The sequence below is a fragment of the Phaethon aethereus genome (genome assembly GCF_964289735.1).
Source record: "Phaethon aethereus genome assembly, chromosome: 3".
In the NCBI taxonomy this organism is placed as follows: domain Eukaryota; kingdom Metazoa; phylum Chordata; class Aves; order Phaethontiformes; family Phaethontidae; genus Phaethon; species Phaethon aethereus.
Genome location: NC_138576.1, coordinates 128,776,448 through 128,793,413, shown reverse-complemented (window position 1 = coordinate 128,793,413; position 16,966 = coordinate 128,776,448). Strand labels below are relative to the sequence as shown.

The 16,966-nt window shown below is 58.9% G+C and overlaps 1 protein-coding gene across 1 annotated transcript in view; it reads left to right on the top strand.

Annotated features, from left to right (window-relative positions):
- Nucleotides 1–2,478, top strand: part of ANAPC1 (anaphase promoting complex subunit 1) — a gene marked incomplete at both ends in the record, with an annotated part of 32,856 nt that extends 30,378 nt beyond the window's left edge. The window contains 4 exons of the mRNA XM_081997590.1: nucleotides 120–215; nucleotides 555–753; nucleotides 1,229–1,363; nucleotides 2,363–2,478. Coding sequence (XP_081853716.1) covers nucleotides 120–215; nucleotides 555–753; nucleotides 1,229–1,363; nucleotides 2,363–2,478 — 546 coding nt within the window. The remainder of the gene's footprint in view (nucleotides 1–119; nucleotides 216–554; nucleotides 754–1,228; nucleotides 1,364–2,362) is intronic.
- Between the last annotated feature and the right edge of the window lie 14,488 nt (nucleotides 2,479–16,966).

Below are 16,966 nucleotides of genomic sequence, written 5' to 3'. Positions count from 1 at the left end.
TAATTTATGTAATGCCAGTGCATGGCTTAACTTTAATGGAAGGAAATGTGAGCAATACAAGAACCTGAAATAAATTGTATCTAGCATGTGTGCTTTGTTAAACATGTGTCTTTTATCAGAAACAGGAAATCCTGGATCTTTTCTCCTCAATTCTTTATGAGTGTGTTACCCAAGAAAATCCAGAGATGTTGCCCACGTACATAGCAATAGATCAGGTGGAGTAAACACTTTTTTCTTCTTTTAAAGCTACGCGTTGGCATAAGCATGTTGTACACTGCATGTGATTTTTATAGAAGACAGCAAGGAAGAAAGGGAGACATACTAGCGAGCTTACAGGGAGATAGCAGAGATTTTGAAAGCAAATTGGAAAATCTAAGTTGATGAAAACTGAAATGACACCAGAAATACTAGCTGGCACTTTTTTTCTCAGTAGGTGCTCAGAAGGGCAGCCCTTGGCAAGGGAGGAGTTAGGATTCATTTATTTAATGACAGCAATGTTTCTTTCCTCCTCCACTTCGCGTTCTCACAGCCACTTTGTACTTCCTCCCTGCTAGGCTGTGAGGAGATTAGAAAGAAGAGAAACGTCCGAGACATTTGAGCTGTGGCAGATAAAGCTGGTGTTAGAATTTTTCAGTTCCAGAAGTCACCAGGAAAGGATGAGCAGGAATCCAAACCGAGGACTCTTCATGAACTCGGAATTTCTGCCTGTGATGAAGTGCACTATCGATAACGCTTTGGATCAGTGGCTTCAAGGTATAGAGAAGATAACTTTAGTCCTACAGCCATGATCACAATTCAGCATTCTTGTCTTGTTACTGATTGGGGTTGACGACTGCCTCAAAAGTACTGAAAAATGATAACTGAAGGGAAGGCACTTGCATGTTAGCATAAAACAACTTGTTTTCAGTTGGGTGCGTTTGGTGTGAAACATTCACTGAAGAATTACGTTTGACTATATTGGTGGCAAGTTTAGTGAACGTGGAAGGTTACATTTCCCAGAGAAAATGCTTTCCTAATATAGCACTGGGAGAGTTTTCTAGGAGTGAAAGCAAGGTGTGACCACAGCAGAATGAAGAAGGCTTGCAAACAAACCCATAGCCTATCTCTGTGGGGAAATGGAGCAGGCTTTTTCAGTGGGCCTTTTTCTGTGGCAATACCACTGTTTTGCCTTTCTGTTTCCTCCCACAAATGCTCCTTAAACTTCATCATAGTGTCCTGTGTATTACAGCTGGAGGGGATGTCTCTCTGCATTCCTACCTAAGTGGGCAGCCCGCAGAGGAATCTCAGTTGAGCATGCTGGCTTGCTTCCTTATTTACCACTCTGTCCCGACGCCAGGTCAGCTGGCAGCTGGAGGCTTGGAAGGTAAGATGGCACTCTGATCTTGCATGGACACAGGCTCCTGGGTTTGGACTTGCATACTAAAAGGAGTAAAAATCCTGTAAATTATGTGACAACATGCGTTTCCTCTGAAAGCTGTTCCATCGATTTTCTGTTCTTTGTTAATTGTCTTGAATCTGGACACAAAAGGTGTCCAGAGACTTTATGCAGGACTGAAGAAGTCAGAATTAGCCTGTACAAAAGAAGTCTTGGCTTTTTCCTGACCTGCAAGTAATGATGTTCTAGGAGGGAGCAGGACCAGATAAGACAGGCTGTAACAGGGAAAATGTTCTTTTTGTTGGGGTAGCCGTAGCCCAGGTATTCTTTAGATCTCTTTCCTATAAGTACCTAGTCAGAACGATCGCTGGTTTCCAGCAGTAATTTTACTTGGGATCAAGGGGAATTCTGGGCCTTTTCACTTTTCTCTGGGCCTCTATCAGTGCAACCTGGGAATATGCCAGGTCCTCCTCTGCTTGCCTAAGGTTTCTGAGGTTGCAAAAGAAATGCAGCTGGATTTCAATTTGGAGAGCTCTGTGGCTGGCTTAGGGGTGTGACATGAATGTTCTCACCTCGGCGGTGAGAGGAGTCTGTTGCTGAAGGCTTCCCGGAGGCTACAGCCCGCTGGGAGTCACACTCTCAGCATACAGGCTAATGTGTCCTGTCTTGGATGTTTTCCAGTCAGGTTCTTGAGTATCTGCTCAGGTCAGAAGGCCTTTAGGGAAATCCTGTTTTTTCTGTGTCTTCTACCTGTTACACGCCTCCATTCTGGGAGTTCCTGCCATGTTGACTGAATTTGGGACTGCTTAAAATTCTGCTATGAAAAAACCCTACTTTTTAGCCGGTGTTGCCACAAAACCAGTAGCAACATGCACTTCTCCAGAGGTACACCCTGAACACTGGCTGATTCTCCTTCCTCTGTTGACAGTTTTTATCGGGCCAGTGTTACACCAGTACGTGCTCATTTTCTTTCTTTAATCTCCTTAGGAAGCACGAACTTCTCTGAGCTGCTTTTGAAGTTCAAGCAGTTGAACGTGCCGGTTCGTGCATTGCTGAGGCTCGCTCCTCTGTTACTTAGAAATCCACAGTCCATGGTGCTGTAGGTCCACGACGCTCGTTCTGCGGGTGGTTACTGGAGGAGAGAGCCAGCAGTGTGCTGTTTCACGCTTTTCAAAAACATAGAGGTAAAACGTACTTGATTTTGTAACTTGTCAGACTTGTCCCTGGATGTGACTATGTCCCCTGGTGACTATGACCAGGAGTTATTTATAAATTGTTACAATGAATTAAAAAAAACCTGATAATAAATTTACTTTTGTAACTAAGGATTGTTTACAAAGTTGTCTTTTGTGGTGAATTCTGAAAAGACCTTGACTGGGAACTGTACCATTTCCTTGGTTTTATAACTTCTTTGTTTGTGATAGATCTTAATCGGCTTCCACGAGGTACTGTAGATTTTAGGAGATAGGCAGCCCAGAAGACACCAAACTTGCTTTTCCTCTTGGGTCTCACTGATCTCCCTCAGGCTGGAAGGGAAAGCAAACCACCTGCTATGCCGCTTCCATCGTGCCAAGTACGCTTTTCAAGAACTGGCATGATCTTCCAGTCTCATTCATACCACATTTTTTGTCTCATAAATGCTACTGTATATCTCCTCCATAAGCATACGTGCTCTATAAGTATAAATTGCTCTGCTCCGACTCATCCGCGACATACTCGCTACTGCACTGTTTACATCTTTCCCCCCCCCCCCCCTTTTCTTTTCTAATCTTTGTTCTGCAATTAGTCAGTGGTTGCTGAGAAAACACCTGCCTCCACTATGTTACGTTATGTCTGGGCAAGAACTGAAACTACTTACAGACAATTTAAATAATTGGGCATTCGTTTGTGTTTCCTTCATCTCTGCTACACTGCCTTATGTATTTCTCCAGAGCACTGAATGTGGAGCGTGGCAGGTTCTATATCTGTTCTGGGCAGGCCAGGCACTTAATTTTTCATAAAGCAGGTGGAGTTGCTCCAATAAAAGCAGCCAGAGGTTGAATGATTACTACTAGAAAAGCAGCCAGAGCCAAGCTGTCGGACTCTGCTTATTCTCAAATTTGATCTTACCCTGTGGGACTTTGTGCTGATCCTGGACCCTTCCCCCCCCCCCCCCCCAAACACACCCTCAAGCAGGGGAGCTAAAGGATTTTAGGGAGGGGACATGGACAGAGAAAGATGACTAAAAGTGATGATGAAGAAAGCAAAAGTAGAAAATTTACAAACCTTGTAAATGTTACTAAAATGTCTGCATTTAATGTGTATTAACCAAGGTTTTCAGTTGCTTAAGATGTTCTGAAAGAAGGACCTGAGCTCCAGCCATGTGGGACCCATGACACTGGGAGCCACGAGGTCTAGCCGGGGGCTCCTGTCCATAATCCTTCCCCTGGGGCCAGCGGCTCATGCCGGGCTCGGGGGGTGTGTACCTCCTCCCTTGGCGCAGCTTGGGGAAGTTGCTTTCTTCCTTCTAAATGGGGAAATGTGAAGCATTAAACACTTGCTTCCCACAGCAGCTGAAACTCTGCTTTCCCCAGCTCTCCACCCTGACTTTTCTGAGGATGAGGGGGTTTTAGCCTCCTAAAGCCCCTCCCAGCACGGCAGGAATTGCACAGGTTTGTCTCTGTTGGGGTTTTGCCCTGGGCGTGCTGTGGGAGGACGAGCAGAGCAGACAGCGCAAATGCTGGATGTTGAGCGAAAGGCTGAGAAACCTGAACCGAAGGTGGGCTTGTCACTCTCCTGCTGGATAAAAGAGGTTTTGCCCTACGTTTGTCGGAGTTTCGGACAACAGTCCAGCACCTGATGGCTGTGGTCCAGGCTCCATCATGAGCCTGACGCTGCCTGGTGGAAGGTGAAGATGCATTTGACCACAAACAAAAAAAAGTAAAGGATGGTGCAAAGTGCAGCTTCCCCGGGGCGAGGGGAAGCATCTCCCTGTGCAGCCGGGGTTAGGATGCTCGCAGGTCCAGCCCGCTCCTGGGAGCGCAACGTGCCCGGGGCGCAGCTCTCCCGCCGTGGCGGCACGCTGCCGCTGCAGCCCGGCGGGCAGGAAGGAGAGCGTGTGGGTGTGCGCGAGCCTCTCGAGCTGCACCAAGGCAAGAGCCGAGAGGCTTCCTGTTTCCTTTTTAAGGTTTAACAGAATTTGAACGCAGCCGCCGCGGCAGCCTGGACCAATGATCTGGGCAGAGCAGCGGGGGAGTTTCGGCTCGGGGTGCCTGGCGCCCGTTACGAATGCCAGCTTCGCTCTCCGGCCCCGGGCTCCCCCGGCCTGCCAGGGTAAGGTGCTATTCACTGCTGCGGACGAGGCTTTGCGAGCGGTTTAAGATGCTGGTTACTTTAGCCGTTGGCCCTGGAAAAAAAAAAAAAAAAATTTTTATATATATATATGCAATAGATTTTGCAGTGCCTTCCCCTCCTCGGGCCACTGCATGTCGCTTGGGCCGGGCTCTCGCAGGGTGAATGTTTTAAATCCCACGCGTTTCAAGCGTGAGCACCGGCTGCTGGCTGGGTTTCGGGCTTTGCCTCCTCCCGCTGTGGGTCCCCGAGCACCCGTGGAGAGTGTGCTGCCCCCGGGCTGGGGGGGGGAGGTTGTGTGTGTATCTCTCCTTGAGGAGCCCTGGCTGTGGTGGGGTGCTGGGAGGACTTTGGGGGGTGCCCTGGGAGGTGTGGGGGGTGAGGCAGGGGCAGCCGCAGTACGCAAGCCCCTGGTTGGGGGGTCCTTGAGGCAGCCCCGGGCCCTGCTCCGGTCTCTGCCCGCAGGTGGGAGAGGGGCTGCTCAGCCCCTTGGGGGGCTGCGCCGAGGGCAGCAGCCCTGCTCGGGCACGGGACGGGGACAGGGGGAGGTGGGACACGGAGCCTCTCCTGGGGCTCTCCCTCCCACCCCGGGGTCCCCCGCCCGGATAACTGCGGGCGGCAGCTCCCGGCGGGAGCCTGGCGCGGCCGGGGCCGGGGGCCGGGCTCCTCTGGTGTCACGCCTCGGTACCCAGCGTGCTTAGTCACCTTTCTGGCGCTTTATTTTCGTGCTGCGCTCCCAAGCCCTTTCCACGCTCTCCCTTGGGCTTCGGGCGAGGAAAGGCAGCGGCGAGGAGTCCTCCTGCCGCCGCGGTCCCGCCACGCGGGGCCTGCCTTTTTTTTTTCTTTTTTTTTTTTTTTGCCACGGGAAGCAAATGCATCCATCCCCCGCGTCCCAAGCCACGCTCGCTCGGGGGCTGCTCAGGTTCTCCTACGGCTGTCCTGGAACCGCTCTGCGAGGGGTTTAGCAGCCCACGGGATGCCTGTGGGAGCCCAGGGTTCCCCCCTCCCGCCCCTTCTCTCCCTCAGCTTTCGGCCTCGGGGACAGCCCGCGGCAGCACGTTTCCCCTCCGGCCGCTCGCAGAGACCGTTTTCTTTCCTCCTCCTTGGTTTTTTGTTTTTTTTTTTTGCTTTTAATCTCACTTCTTCGGCGCCCTCGGAGGTCCCCGCCACAGCCGTGGGGGAGAGCACGGCTTCTCCAGCCCACCCTACGGACCGCGACGCTCTCCTGGCCGCCCCACGCGTCGGGCCGGTGGCCTCGTGGCCGCTGGAGCGCGGCGCCTGTTGAAAACCCGGCCTGCCCGGCCGCCCAGTTCCCGTTCCCGCCCGGGGCGCGGAGTTTTTCGGCAACAGTGACCTCTGTCGGCACCGCCGCCGGGGCCCGCTGCCACCGGCTTGGCCCCGCTATCGCCCGCCCGTCGCCCCGGCTCTTCCCGGCCTCGGCGCCAGCCGGGAAGCCACTCGGGTGGCGAGGGCCGCTCCCGCCTTCCCAGCGCGGCCTCCGGCGGCGCCCGCCGCCGCCTCGGGAAGCGCGCGTGCCGGGAGGCGGCCGCCGGCTCCGCTCAGAACCGGAGCGAAGTTACCGAAAGGTCTCCTGGGGACAGCCCAAAAACTGAAAACCCGGCGGAGGCTGAAGAGCCGCACGGCCAAGCCCCGTGACTCATGTAAATAGAGATGTTACAAGCCGTGACTAATCCCGGTAGCACTTTCTGTGAATGTTTCCTCTCCCTTCGCGTTTCAAATGAGTATTTGTCGCCATTTGAAATTAATAATAATAATAATAATAATAATAAAAAATACGGGCGATGTCACGGGAAAGAGGGGAAGGAAGCGTTTTGGCCGCCAAGGGGTGCGGGCGAGCGGGGGCCGCCGGCTTGGTTTTGGCTCGGCGGAGGATGCTGAGCTGCTGCGACCGGCCGCCGCGGCCCTGCCCGCTGCTCCGCCGGCTGCCAGACGGCCCTCGCTGCCCGTGCCCCTGCCCGCGCGGGCAGAGGGGCTTTGCCTCCCGGAGGGCGCTGCCAGCGCCCTTACGGCGGGCCGATCCGCGCCGTGCCGGCGGGCCGAGCGCGGCGCGTCGGTTTGGGGCCGGCTGCGGGTGGCGGCGAGTTTTGGAGGGCTGTGGGGCCGCGGCGGCGGCGGCGGCCGGGGGAGTGACTCAGAGGCGCTTTGGGGCTCTGTGGTTTTGCTTTCATGGTTTTGCTGTGACTTAGCGACTTGCTTTGTCGCTCCGCGGGAAGGCAGGTGCCGGCGCGCCCGGCGCATCGGGCATCCCGCGGGATCCCGGGCATCCCGCGGGATGCCCACCGGCTGCTAGGACGTGTCGGGGTCGTCGCTTTTGCTTGTACCGGTTTCTGCAGCTGAACCCCGTGGGTTGCTGGGGTGGTGGCATCCCGTGGCACGTGGTCCCTTGGGACCCGCATCTCCCCCGGGCGCGGCAGCAGCGGGGACTGAGCATCCCCTGGGACGCTGCTGGCCGCTCGGTCCCGCCGGGAAAGTCTGACCCAAAAGGATTGATCTGCAGGGCTTCTTGCTGCAAAAAACACATCCCGCCAGTGGTTTCCCTGAGCAGCTGGCGCCGGCGGCTGCCGCCCTCCTCCCCGCGCTGCCCTGGGCCCAGCCGGAGCGGTTCCCACCCCTTTGGGGCTGCTTATTTTCTTTTTAGAAGGAAAACTGTCGAAAATCCAATAACAAAAAATTTACCAAAAAAACCCCGCAAGCCCCTTTCTGCAGAAAACTCTGGCTTTCCGTCAAGCTCGCAGCTGCGCGCTGGAGAGGTCCGGGGCTTTCTGGCAAAGGGGATTTTGAAGCTGGGCCAGCGAACTGGCTTTTTCCAGGGAGATGCTAATGACTGCCAGCACATTTTCCGTTTTTGTTGCAGTATTGGGGGGGAAGGAGGCGGGAGGGGAGCGGGATGAGTGTTTTCCGACCACGTGTGCGTGTGCCAGCCCTCCTCCTCTTCCTCCTCCTTCTTCTCCTCCTCCTGCCCGTGGGATGCTCACGGAGTGATTTCTTCCAGCATCCCTCCAGGTAGGACATCTCCCAGCGGCTCGTGCCGCGCTGGGGCGATCTCCAAGGGATCTCCCTGGGGAGCACTGGAGGAAGAGGACCACCCACCCCCTTGTTGTTTTTGGGGCGATATCCAAGCATTAGGGGCCGCGGGCGCGGCCAGCGACCGACGCTGCTGCCAGGTAGCCGGCGTCGGCCCCCGACGCCTCCAAACCTCCGCCGCGCCGGGGTTCATTTGGGGGCCCGCGATCCCTCGAGGCCCAGCCAAGCTGGCCACGAGACAACACGCCGCTTCCAGCGCCGGGCTCCTGCGGCTGCATGCTGAAATAATTAGGGAGGCGGGATCGTGCGCCGGTCCCTCGCCCCGCTTCCCTCTCCGCTTGCGCGGCGCCTGCGGGCTGCCCCAGCCCTTCGCGGCGGGGGAAAACCAAAAGCCCCCAGTGAGAGCGGGAGCCGGCAGCACCGGTGCCTAAGCGCGGGTAAATCCATCTATAAACAGCGGGAGGCTCGGTGACGGGACGTGAAACAGCCCAAGGGCTCTGCGGGGATGGAGCGGTTCTGAACGCCGCGGAATTGACCCTCGGGTTCCCTTTATATGTTACGACAAGCGCCATCACCGCAGCCGGCCTCTTCTACGGGCCGTCCCGGCAAGGCAGCGGCTGCCGACGTCTCGGCGCGGGTGACTTTTGCTTCTCACGCGAGAAACCGGCGAAAGCCGCGGGATGGGAACGCGAAGGGGCTGGTGTTTCGGTGTTTCTCGTCAGAGAAGCCGGAGCATCGGCCGCTGGCCGCCCCCCCCGGCAGCTCCCTCGGGCACGGCCGCCGGCGTTGCCGCCCAAGGCGACCGCGGCAAAGCTGAGGTCCGGAGCCGGCGGCGACGGCGCTGGAAGGGTTAAAGCCGCCACTGAGCGGTGGGGATGCTGGGGGACGCCCGGACGCGCTGGCTGGAGGCGTCCAGGGACCGACGGCCGGCACGTTCCCTGGGATGCTCGCCGGAGCCCCGGCGGGGAGGCAGGGCCCCGGGGCGCCCGGCGTTGCCAAACCCCGCCGCACCCGAGCCGCTGCTACAGCCACTCCGGTGTCGTAAACGTGTTGTTTTTAAACCGCGTGAATTTGCCAAAGGCTGATTAAAGCCGCCGCCGCGTTACCCCCTCCCGGGGCTGTTCGCTGCCGCCTGACTCACCTCTGAACTCCAGCTGAACCGGGGAGTCCAAACCTGCCCGTAAGCCGTTTTCGGGTCAGTTCATTTTCTTGAAACACGTAAGAACCCTGCTCCCGGCCACACCGAAATCGGGCAAAACAGAAATTGGGTGTGAAAAAACGCGGCAGGGGATGCAAGCAGGGCGACAGCCACCGCCCGGCCGCGGGAGAGGGGGAAAGGGTCCCTGAGCCGGTGAGGGAAAGGGCTTGGAGGGGGTCAGCATCCGCACGGGCGCCTGCCGGAGCCAGCAGCCGTCCCCACGAGGTTGGCAGGGGGGTCACAGCTTTTTTTTAGCCCGTCTGATGGGCTCGCTCTCTTTCGAGAGAGCTTTCCAGCGGACAGGCTGCAAGAGCATCCAGGTGCCCCAGAGCTTGGGGATGCATCGTCCGGCTCTGGATTTTGGTGCCGGCATCTCATCCCCTGCCCAGCCCCCTGCTGCCGCCGCGCTCCCCGTGGGTTTGGCTGCGGGCCCTGAGAAACGAGACCTTTCCCAGCAAAGGTCCTTTCCGATGGGAAAAAAAAAAACCCCCGAGCCTTTCCCGATGGGCGTAGCCGGCCTCTTCAGGGGAAGCGGGAGGGTCCGTGGGAAAATCTCCCTTCTCCGCATCTCGGAGGGCCGTGACGGGGCCGTATAGACCCGCCGGCACGTCCCGGGCCGGGAGCTGCGGCCAGGAGAGGCCAGGTAGGGTGTCGGATGGATTCGTTTGGGTCCGAGGGGCGCGGGGGATCCACGTGCGTCTTTCCGGGCCGGCGTCGGAATCGGGCGCGCGTGGGCTGGGATGTGCCCGCGCCCGGGAAGCGGGAGGCTCTGCGCCGAGAGGGGACGCCGGTAGCCCAGCCGGCGGGGTAAAGCGGAGACTCCGCAGCCAAAGGGGCTACCGTTCGCCCTGGCTGACGGACTTTTTGTCTGCCCTGAGGACACGCGCTGCCCAGGGAAGGGTGCTAAAGCCCAGCTTTCCCATCCTTCCCCAGCGCTGCCCCACGCTTTCCATCGGTGCTTAATACTGGAGCGTGGATGGCGTTCAAGCCGGAGCTCGGGCCGTGGGCTTTCCCCGGAGGAGCCGATACTCCGCCCTTCTCACTAAATCCCCGTCAAAGAGCGGGGAGCCAAGGGATGAACCCCCGGGGCAGAGCATCCCCGGGGCTGAGCATCCTGCCCGGCATCCCAAGCGGCACAAAGCCGCGGCCGATTTCCACCCTGCGGCACAAAACCATGCCGGAGAAAACCTGGAGGCGAGGGTCCCTCCCTGGTCCCGCATCCAGCATTCCCGTTACCGCTAACGAAGGTCTCGTCTCTCCACAGGTGATGCCCTGGCCCTTCGCTGAAACGCAAGAAGCGGAAGAGGTTTTTCAAGCAGCGTAAATGGAAAAAAAGCCGTTTTTTTTCCCCAGGGAAGTGCAGCCTGGCGGGCTGGAGGAGGAGGAGGAGGGTGAGTGAGCAGGAGCGCAGCCGTCCCGCTGGCTCGGCGTCGGGACGGGTGGCTCGGGGCGCCCGGTGCGCCCCGCGAGGCGCCGAGCTGGCGGGGAGGGACACGGCGCGGACGAGGAACCCGCCCGCGCAGGAGCTCCTTACCTCGGAAGCCCCGGGCGCCGGCTCCGAGCCCCGATGCCGGGGACCCCGCCGCCCCGGGACCCTCTGAGAGCGTCAGCGGGCTCAGCTCATCCTGGAAACTTGTGTGTTTTGGGGGGCCGTGCCGTTCCAGGAAACGAAAGCGGGGCTGCCGCGTGGCGGGCCACGGGGCGAGGGGTTTTTGGTAACTTGGCGGCCGTTCGGCGAAGAACGAGAAGGAAAGGGAAAAACCCCACGGAGCGGTGGGGCGGCGGGAGGTGCTGCGCCTCGCGTGGGCTCGCCGGCCAAAAATGAGTCAGCGGCAAGCGCGGCCGCTGCGGGAGAGGGGAAAGCAGCTCCCCGGGATGCTCTTCTCCTCCTGCCATCCTCCCTCCTCCTCCTCCCGCTGGCACCGGTGCCGGTGGTGCCGCGGCGTCTCACCCGGGCACCAGCTTTCGCCTCTGTCCCGCTCCCCTCTGCTCCCCCTCTCCTGCGGGGAAGCAGCCCGGGGCGAGCAGGGTGCCCATCCCCGTGGCCTTTGGGACCCCGGCTTTTCCCTCGCCGGGAAGCGCCGGGGTGTCCCCGTGCCTGCATGGCAGAGGAAGAAAAACGCTTTTTGGAACCGAGGCGCGTGTTAATCACAGCATCCTTAACCCAACCACAAAACCCACTTTTAAGCCTGCGCGCGCGGTTGCGTCGTGCCGACAAAAGGGGTTCACGGCGGCCGCAGGACTAGGGCGACGTGCCCGGCTTTCGGCTTCCCCGTCCCTCGTCTCCGGGGTGCCGGGGGTGCTGGGGGGGTACGGCTCCGGCCGGGGTCCCCATCGCCCGAGCCACGCCGCCGCCCCAGGGCTGGGCGCCGGTTGGTGCTGCCAGGCTTCCGGGCAGGGGCTGACTTCTGGGGCGACGACTGGGGCAGCCCCGGCCGCGGCTGCCTCCCCGCGCGCGCCAAGCGGAGCCGGGGGCGCGGGGCCGTGCCCAGCCCGGGTTCGGATACCTCCGGGGGTGTCTGTCTGTCCTGCGGCTGAGTTCGTGTCGCCGCTGCCCCGGCCAGGCCACGGCTCGCCCTGCTGCCGTCTCGGCTGGGCTTGTAACCGCCAGGAAAGGCGTCGGCGTGGCGCTGGCTCGCCGTGCCGGAGAGCCACGCGGGGAGCCGACTCCGGCTGGCGCCCGCCCGCGCCGCCGTGCGTCCCCGGCGCGTGCCACGGTGCGTCCCCGGCGCGTGCCGCCCTGCGTCCCCGGCACGTGCCGCTGTGCGTCCCCAATGCGTGTCACTGTGCGTACCCAACACATGCCACCATGCGTCACCAGTGCGTGTCACCGTGTGTCCCCAACATGTGTCGCCATGAGTCCCCGGCACGTGTCACTGTGCGTCCCCAACACTTGCCGCCGTGCGTCCCCAGCACGTGTCACCATGTGTCCCTGGCATGTGCCGCCGTGCATCCCCAGCACATGCTGCCGTGCGTCGCCGGCACGTGTCACCGTGCGTCCCCAGCACGTGCTGCCGTGCGTCCCCGGCATATGTCACCATGTGTCCCTTGGCACGTGCTGCCGCGTGTCCCCAACACGTGTCGCCATGAGTCCCCGGAACGTGTCGCCGTGCATCCCCAGCATGCGTCGCCATCCGTCCCCGGCACGTGCCGCCGTGCGTCGCCGGCACGGCAGCCTCCCGCCTTTGCCGCGGGGCTGGCGCCGTCCCCTCCCCTGCCGCCCCGCCGCACGGCGACGCCGGAGGAAAGAGCTCGTTGAGTCGCGCCTCGAAACCGAAACCGATGCTCTCCGTAGGTGGGGATTTCTCGCCGAGCGTCGAAGCGGCGCCCCGGCCTGGCCCCCGCCAACGCGCTGCCCGCGCCCCTGCCCGCGCCCCAGACGGCGGGCAGGAGGCGGCCGGGCGGGCAGGCGGGCGCTGCCGCCGGGCTGGGCTTCCCGGGGGGCTTTGGCCAGGGAGGGTGTGCGGCTTTCCGGAAGTTTGGGACCTTCCAGATTTTGGGTTTGTGGGGTTTTTGGGGTGGTTTTTTTTTTTTTTTTTAACGTTTGGTTTGGGGACCAAATCCCGGGGTGCAGGGGCCCCTCCCCGTACGCGCTGGCCCCTTCTGCCGCGCGCACCCCGTGAAAATAAGGCAGGTCTGTTCCCTGGCTGTTGCGCTGCTTTGAGCTACTGCGAAACCTGGGTTTTTTTCTACCCACGCAGAAAATTTTCCATATTTTCAGGATATTATTTCACGCTACGTTTTCAAACCCCACATTTAATGCGTCCTTTGGATGCGTTTTCCCGGTTCACCTCGCTCGTCCCAGGCTCTCAGATTTTAATTTTCTTCTTTTTTTCCCCCCTTGGTTTCGATTACACACGGCTGCTCTATTTTTTTCCTGAGGGGAGTCTTGAAAAAGGGGACTTTGGGCTTGGGAAAAACGTGCAGCAGCAGCTTAGACCTGAGACGGTGTCAATTATTCCTGTTTAAAGTTGTGCTTTGTTAGTCCTGCCTTATGTGGCAACATCTGCCCCAAATACCGTCGTTAATTAAAACGATGAGGTGGCTTTCATGTGCAAAGGTAGCATACGTCCTTATAAATAGATGTATAAATTAAGCCAGCTGGGGTTTTATTAAAAAAAAAAAAAAAAATTATTTTGACAACGGACAAAAAAGGGGGGAGAGCCGCTTTGGGTTTATTTGGTGGGGTTGGGGGTCTGTTTTTTGAAAAAGCTCTGTTTTCCAGCACTTTCTGCGTGGGGCAGTTCCCATCGAGGGCTGCAGGGGGGGGTGGTAAGAAGGAAATGGCCTGGCCTGTATCTGTATTTTTAGACGTGTTTTTAAAATCTTTTTAATCTTTTTAACGTTTTCGACATCTTTTCCGGATTTGCATTATTTTCCCTATTTCGCCCTCGCAGCAGGAGGAGGGAGCCGCCCGCTTGCTCCCCGGCGCCGCCGCCGCTGCCGCAACGCGGCCGCGTCCCCGGCTGGGCTGGAAAGCGCAGGCGGGACGGGGCGGCAGGATCCCACGTTTGGGCATCCCCCAAACCTCGCGCCCAGGCTGGGCCGACCCTCAGCTTAACCGCGGCGGCTGTTAAAATGGGAACGATGGAAATTGGGCAACGGGATGGGGCGTGGGAAAGGGTGCCGGGGGTGCGGGAGGGATGCTGGGGATGCGGGAGGGATGCTGGGGGTGCGGGAGGGATGCTGGGGGTGCGGGAGGGATGCTGGGGGTGCGGGAGGGATGCTGGGGATGCGGGAGGGATGCTGGGGGTGCGGGAGGGATGCTGGGGGTGCGGGAGGGATGCTGGGGGTGCGGGAGGGAGACGACTGAGCACGAGCGCCGCACGTCTTGAGGGTTTGAGCGCGTCAGGACCTCCGGGGAGCCGCTCGACGGGAGGGTTTCAAAGCTGGTTTTTGTATTTCCATGAGCCCGGTGCCGTGCGTGAGGGCTCGCCGGCGCCGCGGCTGTGCCGCTGCACGGACCGCTCGATTGGTGCCTTAAGAGCGTATTTTCGCTGCCTGTGTGCTAGAGATGTCGAGTGATCTCAGAATGACTCAGAAAAGAGGGAATAGGCTTGCCGAAAGAAACCGCCGGGCTGTGCAGCCAGGGCAGGGCGCTCACCGGCGGCTCCCCACGATTCGAGGCAGGATTCGTTGCCTCGGGATCGGGCAGCACCTTCTCACCCTCTTTTTTCTTTTTTTTTTTGGAAAGCAAAAAGTGCGATGCTTGCAGGCAAATACATGCATTGCAAACAGATCCAAACCTCGCCAATAAATGCAAGCGTTGCAAACAAATGGAAGCACTGTGAAGAAATATAAAATATAAAATATAAATATGAAATATATATAAAGAAATATAAAGTTGCGAATAAGTGCAAAGCTGGCAAACGAATGCAAGCCTTGCGAATAAATACAAGAAGACGCCCGTATTCCACGCGCACCGTCGCGGTACCGTCGCGGCGCCGAGCAAGCGAGCGAAGCACCAGGGCTGGCAGCAGGGGAGCAGCCAGAACCACAGCTTTGGGTTGGTTTTTTGGGGGGTTTTCTTCAGCTCTGCCTGGCTTTCTGGGCTGGAATGTAAAGGAACGGGATGCGGCTCCTTTATCTTACGCATGCCTGGGAGTTAATTCCTTGCTCCTCCTGATGGCCCCTGTTTGTCCTGCCCGGTGAGCAATGAGATGGGGAGATAGCAAAAAGAAAAAAGCAATCGTTCTAAATTTAAGCCGGGCCTGAGGAGGAGCTTTGGCATCGGCTCCCGCGTGGGGCTCGGCGCGGGTGACACGTGAGGCCGCCGCGCTCGGCGAGCCTCGCCTAAATGTCAGGGACCTCACAAACACCGCGAGCGCCTTCTCGCACCATCCCCAAAGGTTTTTCCAAAATACAGGGGTTTTTTGTGTAAATACGTCCTTGCCAAACCACAAGCTGTTTCTCAGTTTTGTTTTCAGCGAGCTTTGATGAGAAGATCGGCATCTCCTGGCTCCGGCGGCGGCGAGAGGCTGAGCCGGGCGACGCGCCGGGGATGCCGGCAGCGCCCGGGCGGGACGCGGCCCGGCAGGGAGCCGGTTCTCCCGGTCGTCCTGCCGGAGCCGGGCTGGCATTTCCCTCGGCAGCCCTCCTCGCCGGGGGCCGGGGCGCGGAAAACTCCCATTTTCTGCCCTCCAGGCGCGGGTTTCGCCCAGCACGTGGCGGCGACCAGCCCCAAAAATCCCTCCTGGGGGCTCGTTCATCAACCGTTTTTATTTCAGACCAACTCTCGGAGTTGCCAAACCCTCCCGAAAGTCCCCGTATGATTTTCCAGGTGGGTTTCATTTTCAAAGCCAGCTGTTACCGTCTGACCGGCTTCGGGTAAAACCCAGCCCAAGGCGGGAGGCCACCCCCCTCCTCACCCCAAACCAGACCGAGCCTCACCCGAAAAATTACGGCGGGGCGAAATCGGATCAACAGCAAATCCCATATCCCGCTCTCTTCGGGGGGGGGGGGGTGAGCGGCGTAGCAAAAGCCGGGTGCCGTAGCCCGATTTCAGGGTGCTCGCTGTGTTTCACTCTTTCCACGTGAGTCAAACTAAAATGACTTTTTCTCGAGCTTACGAGGCGGGGGTTAGTGCTCCCCGGCGCCGAGCGGCAAATATTACTGCGGCCGGCGGGGTGTTCCGTCACGCCGCAGAGAAATGGATGAGTCAAAATACGAATTTCTCGAACCTTACCTGTTTTAGCTGCTTTTTGACTCCGGTTTTAAAATGATGACGTGGAAAATGGGGGGGGGGGGGGGGGGGGCAGAGCTTGGCTTGAACAGCAGCGGGATGAAAACAGTGACGTGGAAATTCACCTTCGGCTTGACGTCCAGCCCCCCGCGGGCCAGATTTTAAAAGAAATATCGTAATAAGTGACCTTTTGCCTGGCTGATGCTGTTTCGGCTCAGCGTGCCCGAGTCCATCCTCTGCCCGGGGGGGGCGAAGGCGAGGGAAGGGGGTGGCGGCCGTGGGGGATGACTGGGGCGCAGGGGGGGTGGGGGGGTGGGGTTGGGGGGTGCTTTGGGTCATTATTTCTCGGCGCTAAATAGAGGAAGAATCAGTTTGAAATGAAGCGTGTTTTGTTTTGTCACAGGAAGTGGAGAGAGCATTGGGAGAGCCTTGAAAGATCGGCTTTAAAAAAAAAATATATATATATATTTATATATATTCTGGCCCAAAAAACCCCGATGTATTTGTGTCCGTCGTCAATGGGGGGGGAATTTGGGTGAGGGGGGAGCAGGGCAGCGGGACCCTCCTCCCCAGGCGTCCCGGGGGGCAGAGGCTCGGGGCTGCGGTGGTCCGGCGCGGGAAGGCAGCCCTTCCCGGGGGGGCAGCCGGCAGCCGTGCCCCGCGCCGGGGAGGCCGAAATTGTGACCGGTTCCCGGCGAGGGGCACGCGCCCCTTCGGCGCCTGGGCTTTGGGAAACCGTTTGAGCTTTATTTCGGGCAGGGCTGGGGCTCCGGCGCTGACGGCAGCGGCAGCCTCAGGAAAAGGAGCCGGGTTTCACAATGTCTCATTCCTCCCCCAGCCGGGCTGTCCCGCCAGGCGTGCTAATTCTTTGAAAAACCCCAAAATTGGTTATTTCAAAGCCGGGGGTTCGCCGGGGATGCGGCGCATCACTTCCCTCTCCGGCAGCCCCGGAGAGCGTCGTGCTGCCCCGGCCATAAACCCTGCCGAGCCGGGGACGGCTGCGAGCCTTTCCTTTCGGTTTAACCACCCCACACCCACCCCCCCACCCCCAAAAAAAATGCCCAATTTAAGCCCCCCTGGTCCATGAGGGCTGGCGCCGGCTGAAATCGGCTCCCACGCTCCATCCAGTCGGGCACTCGGATGACTTTCGTTTTATTTTTGAAAAATGCCTTCATCCCGCGGTATTAATTCGCTTTTTTTGGTTTCGCTATTAATGTCGAATAGGTGCTGGATTGGCGGCGTTTGTTTTCGGTGGTAAATGACAGCTCCACCGATTTAATCCGCGCCGCGCGCAGAGAAGGAGGGCTCGGCCGGGGCGGCCGGGGTGGCTTCGTGC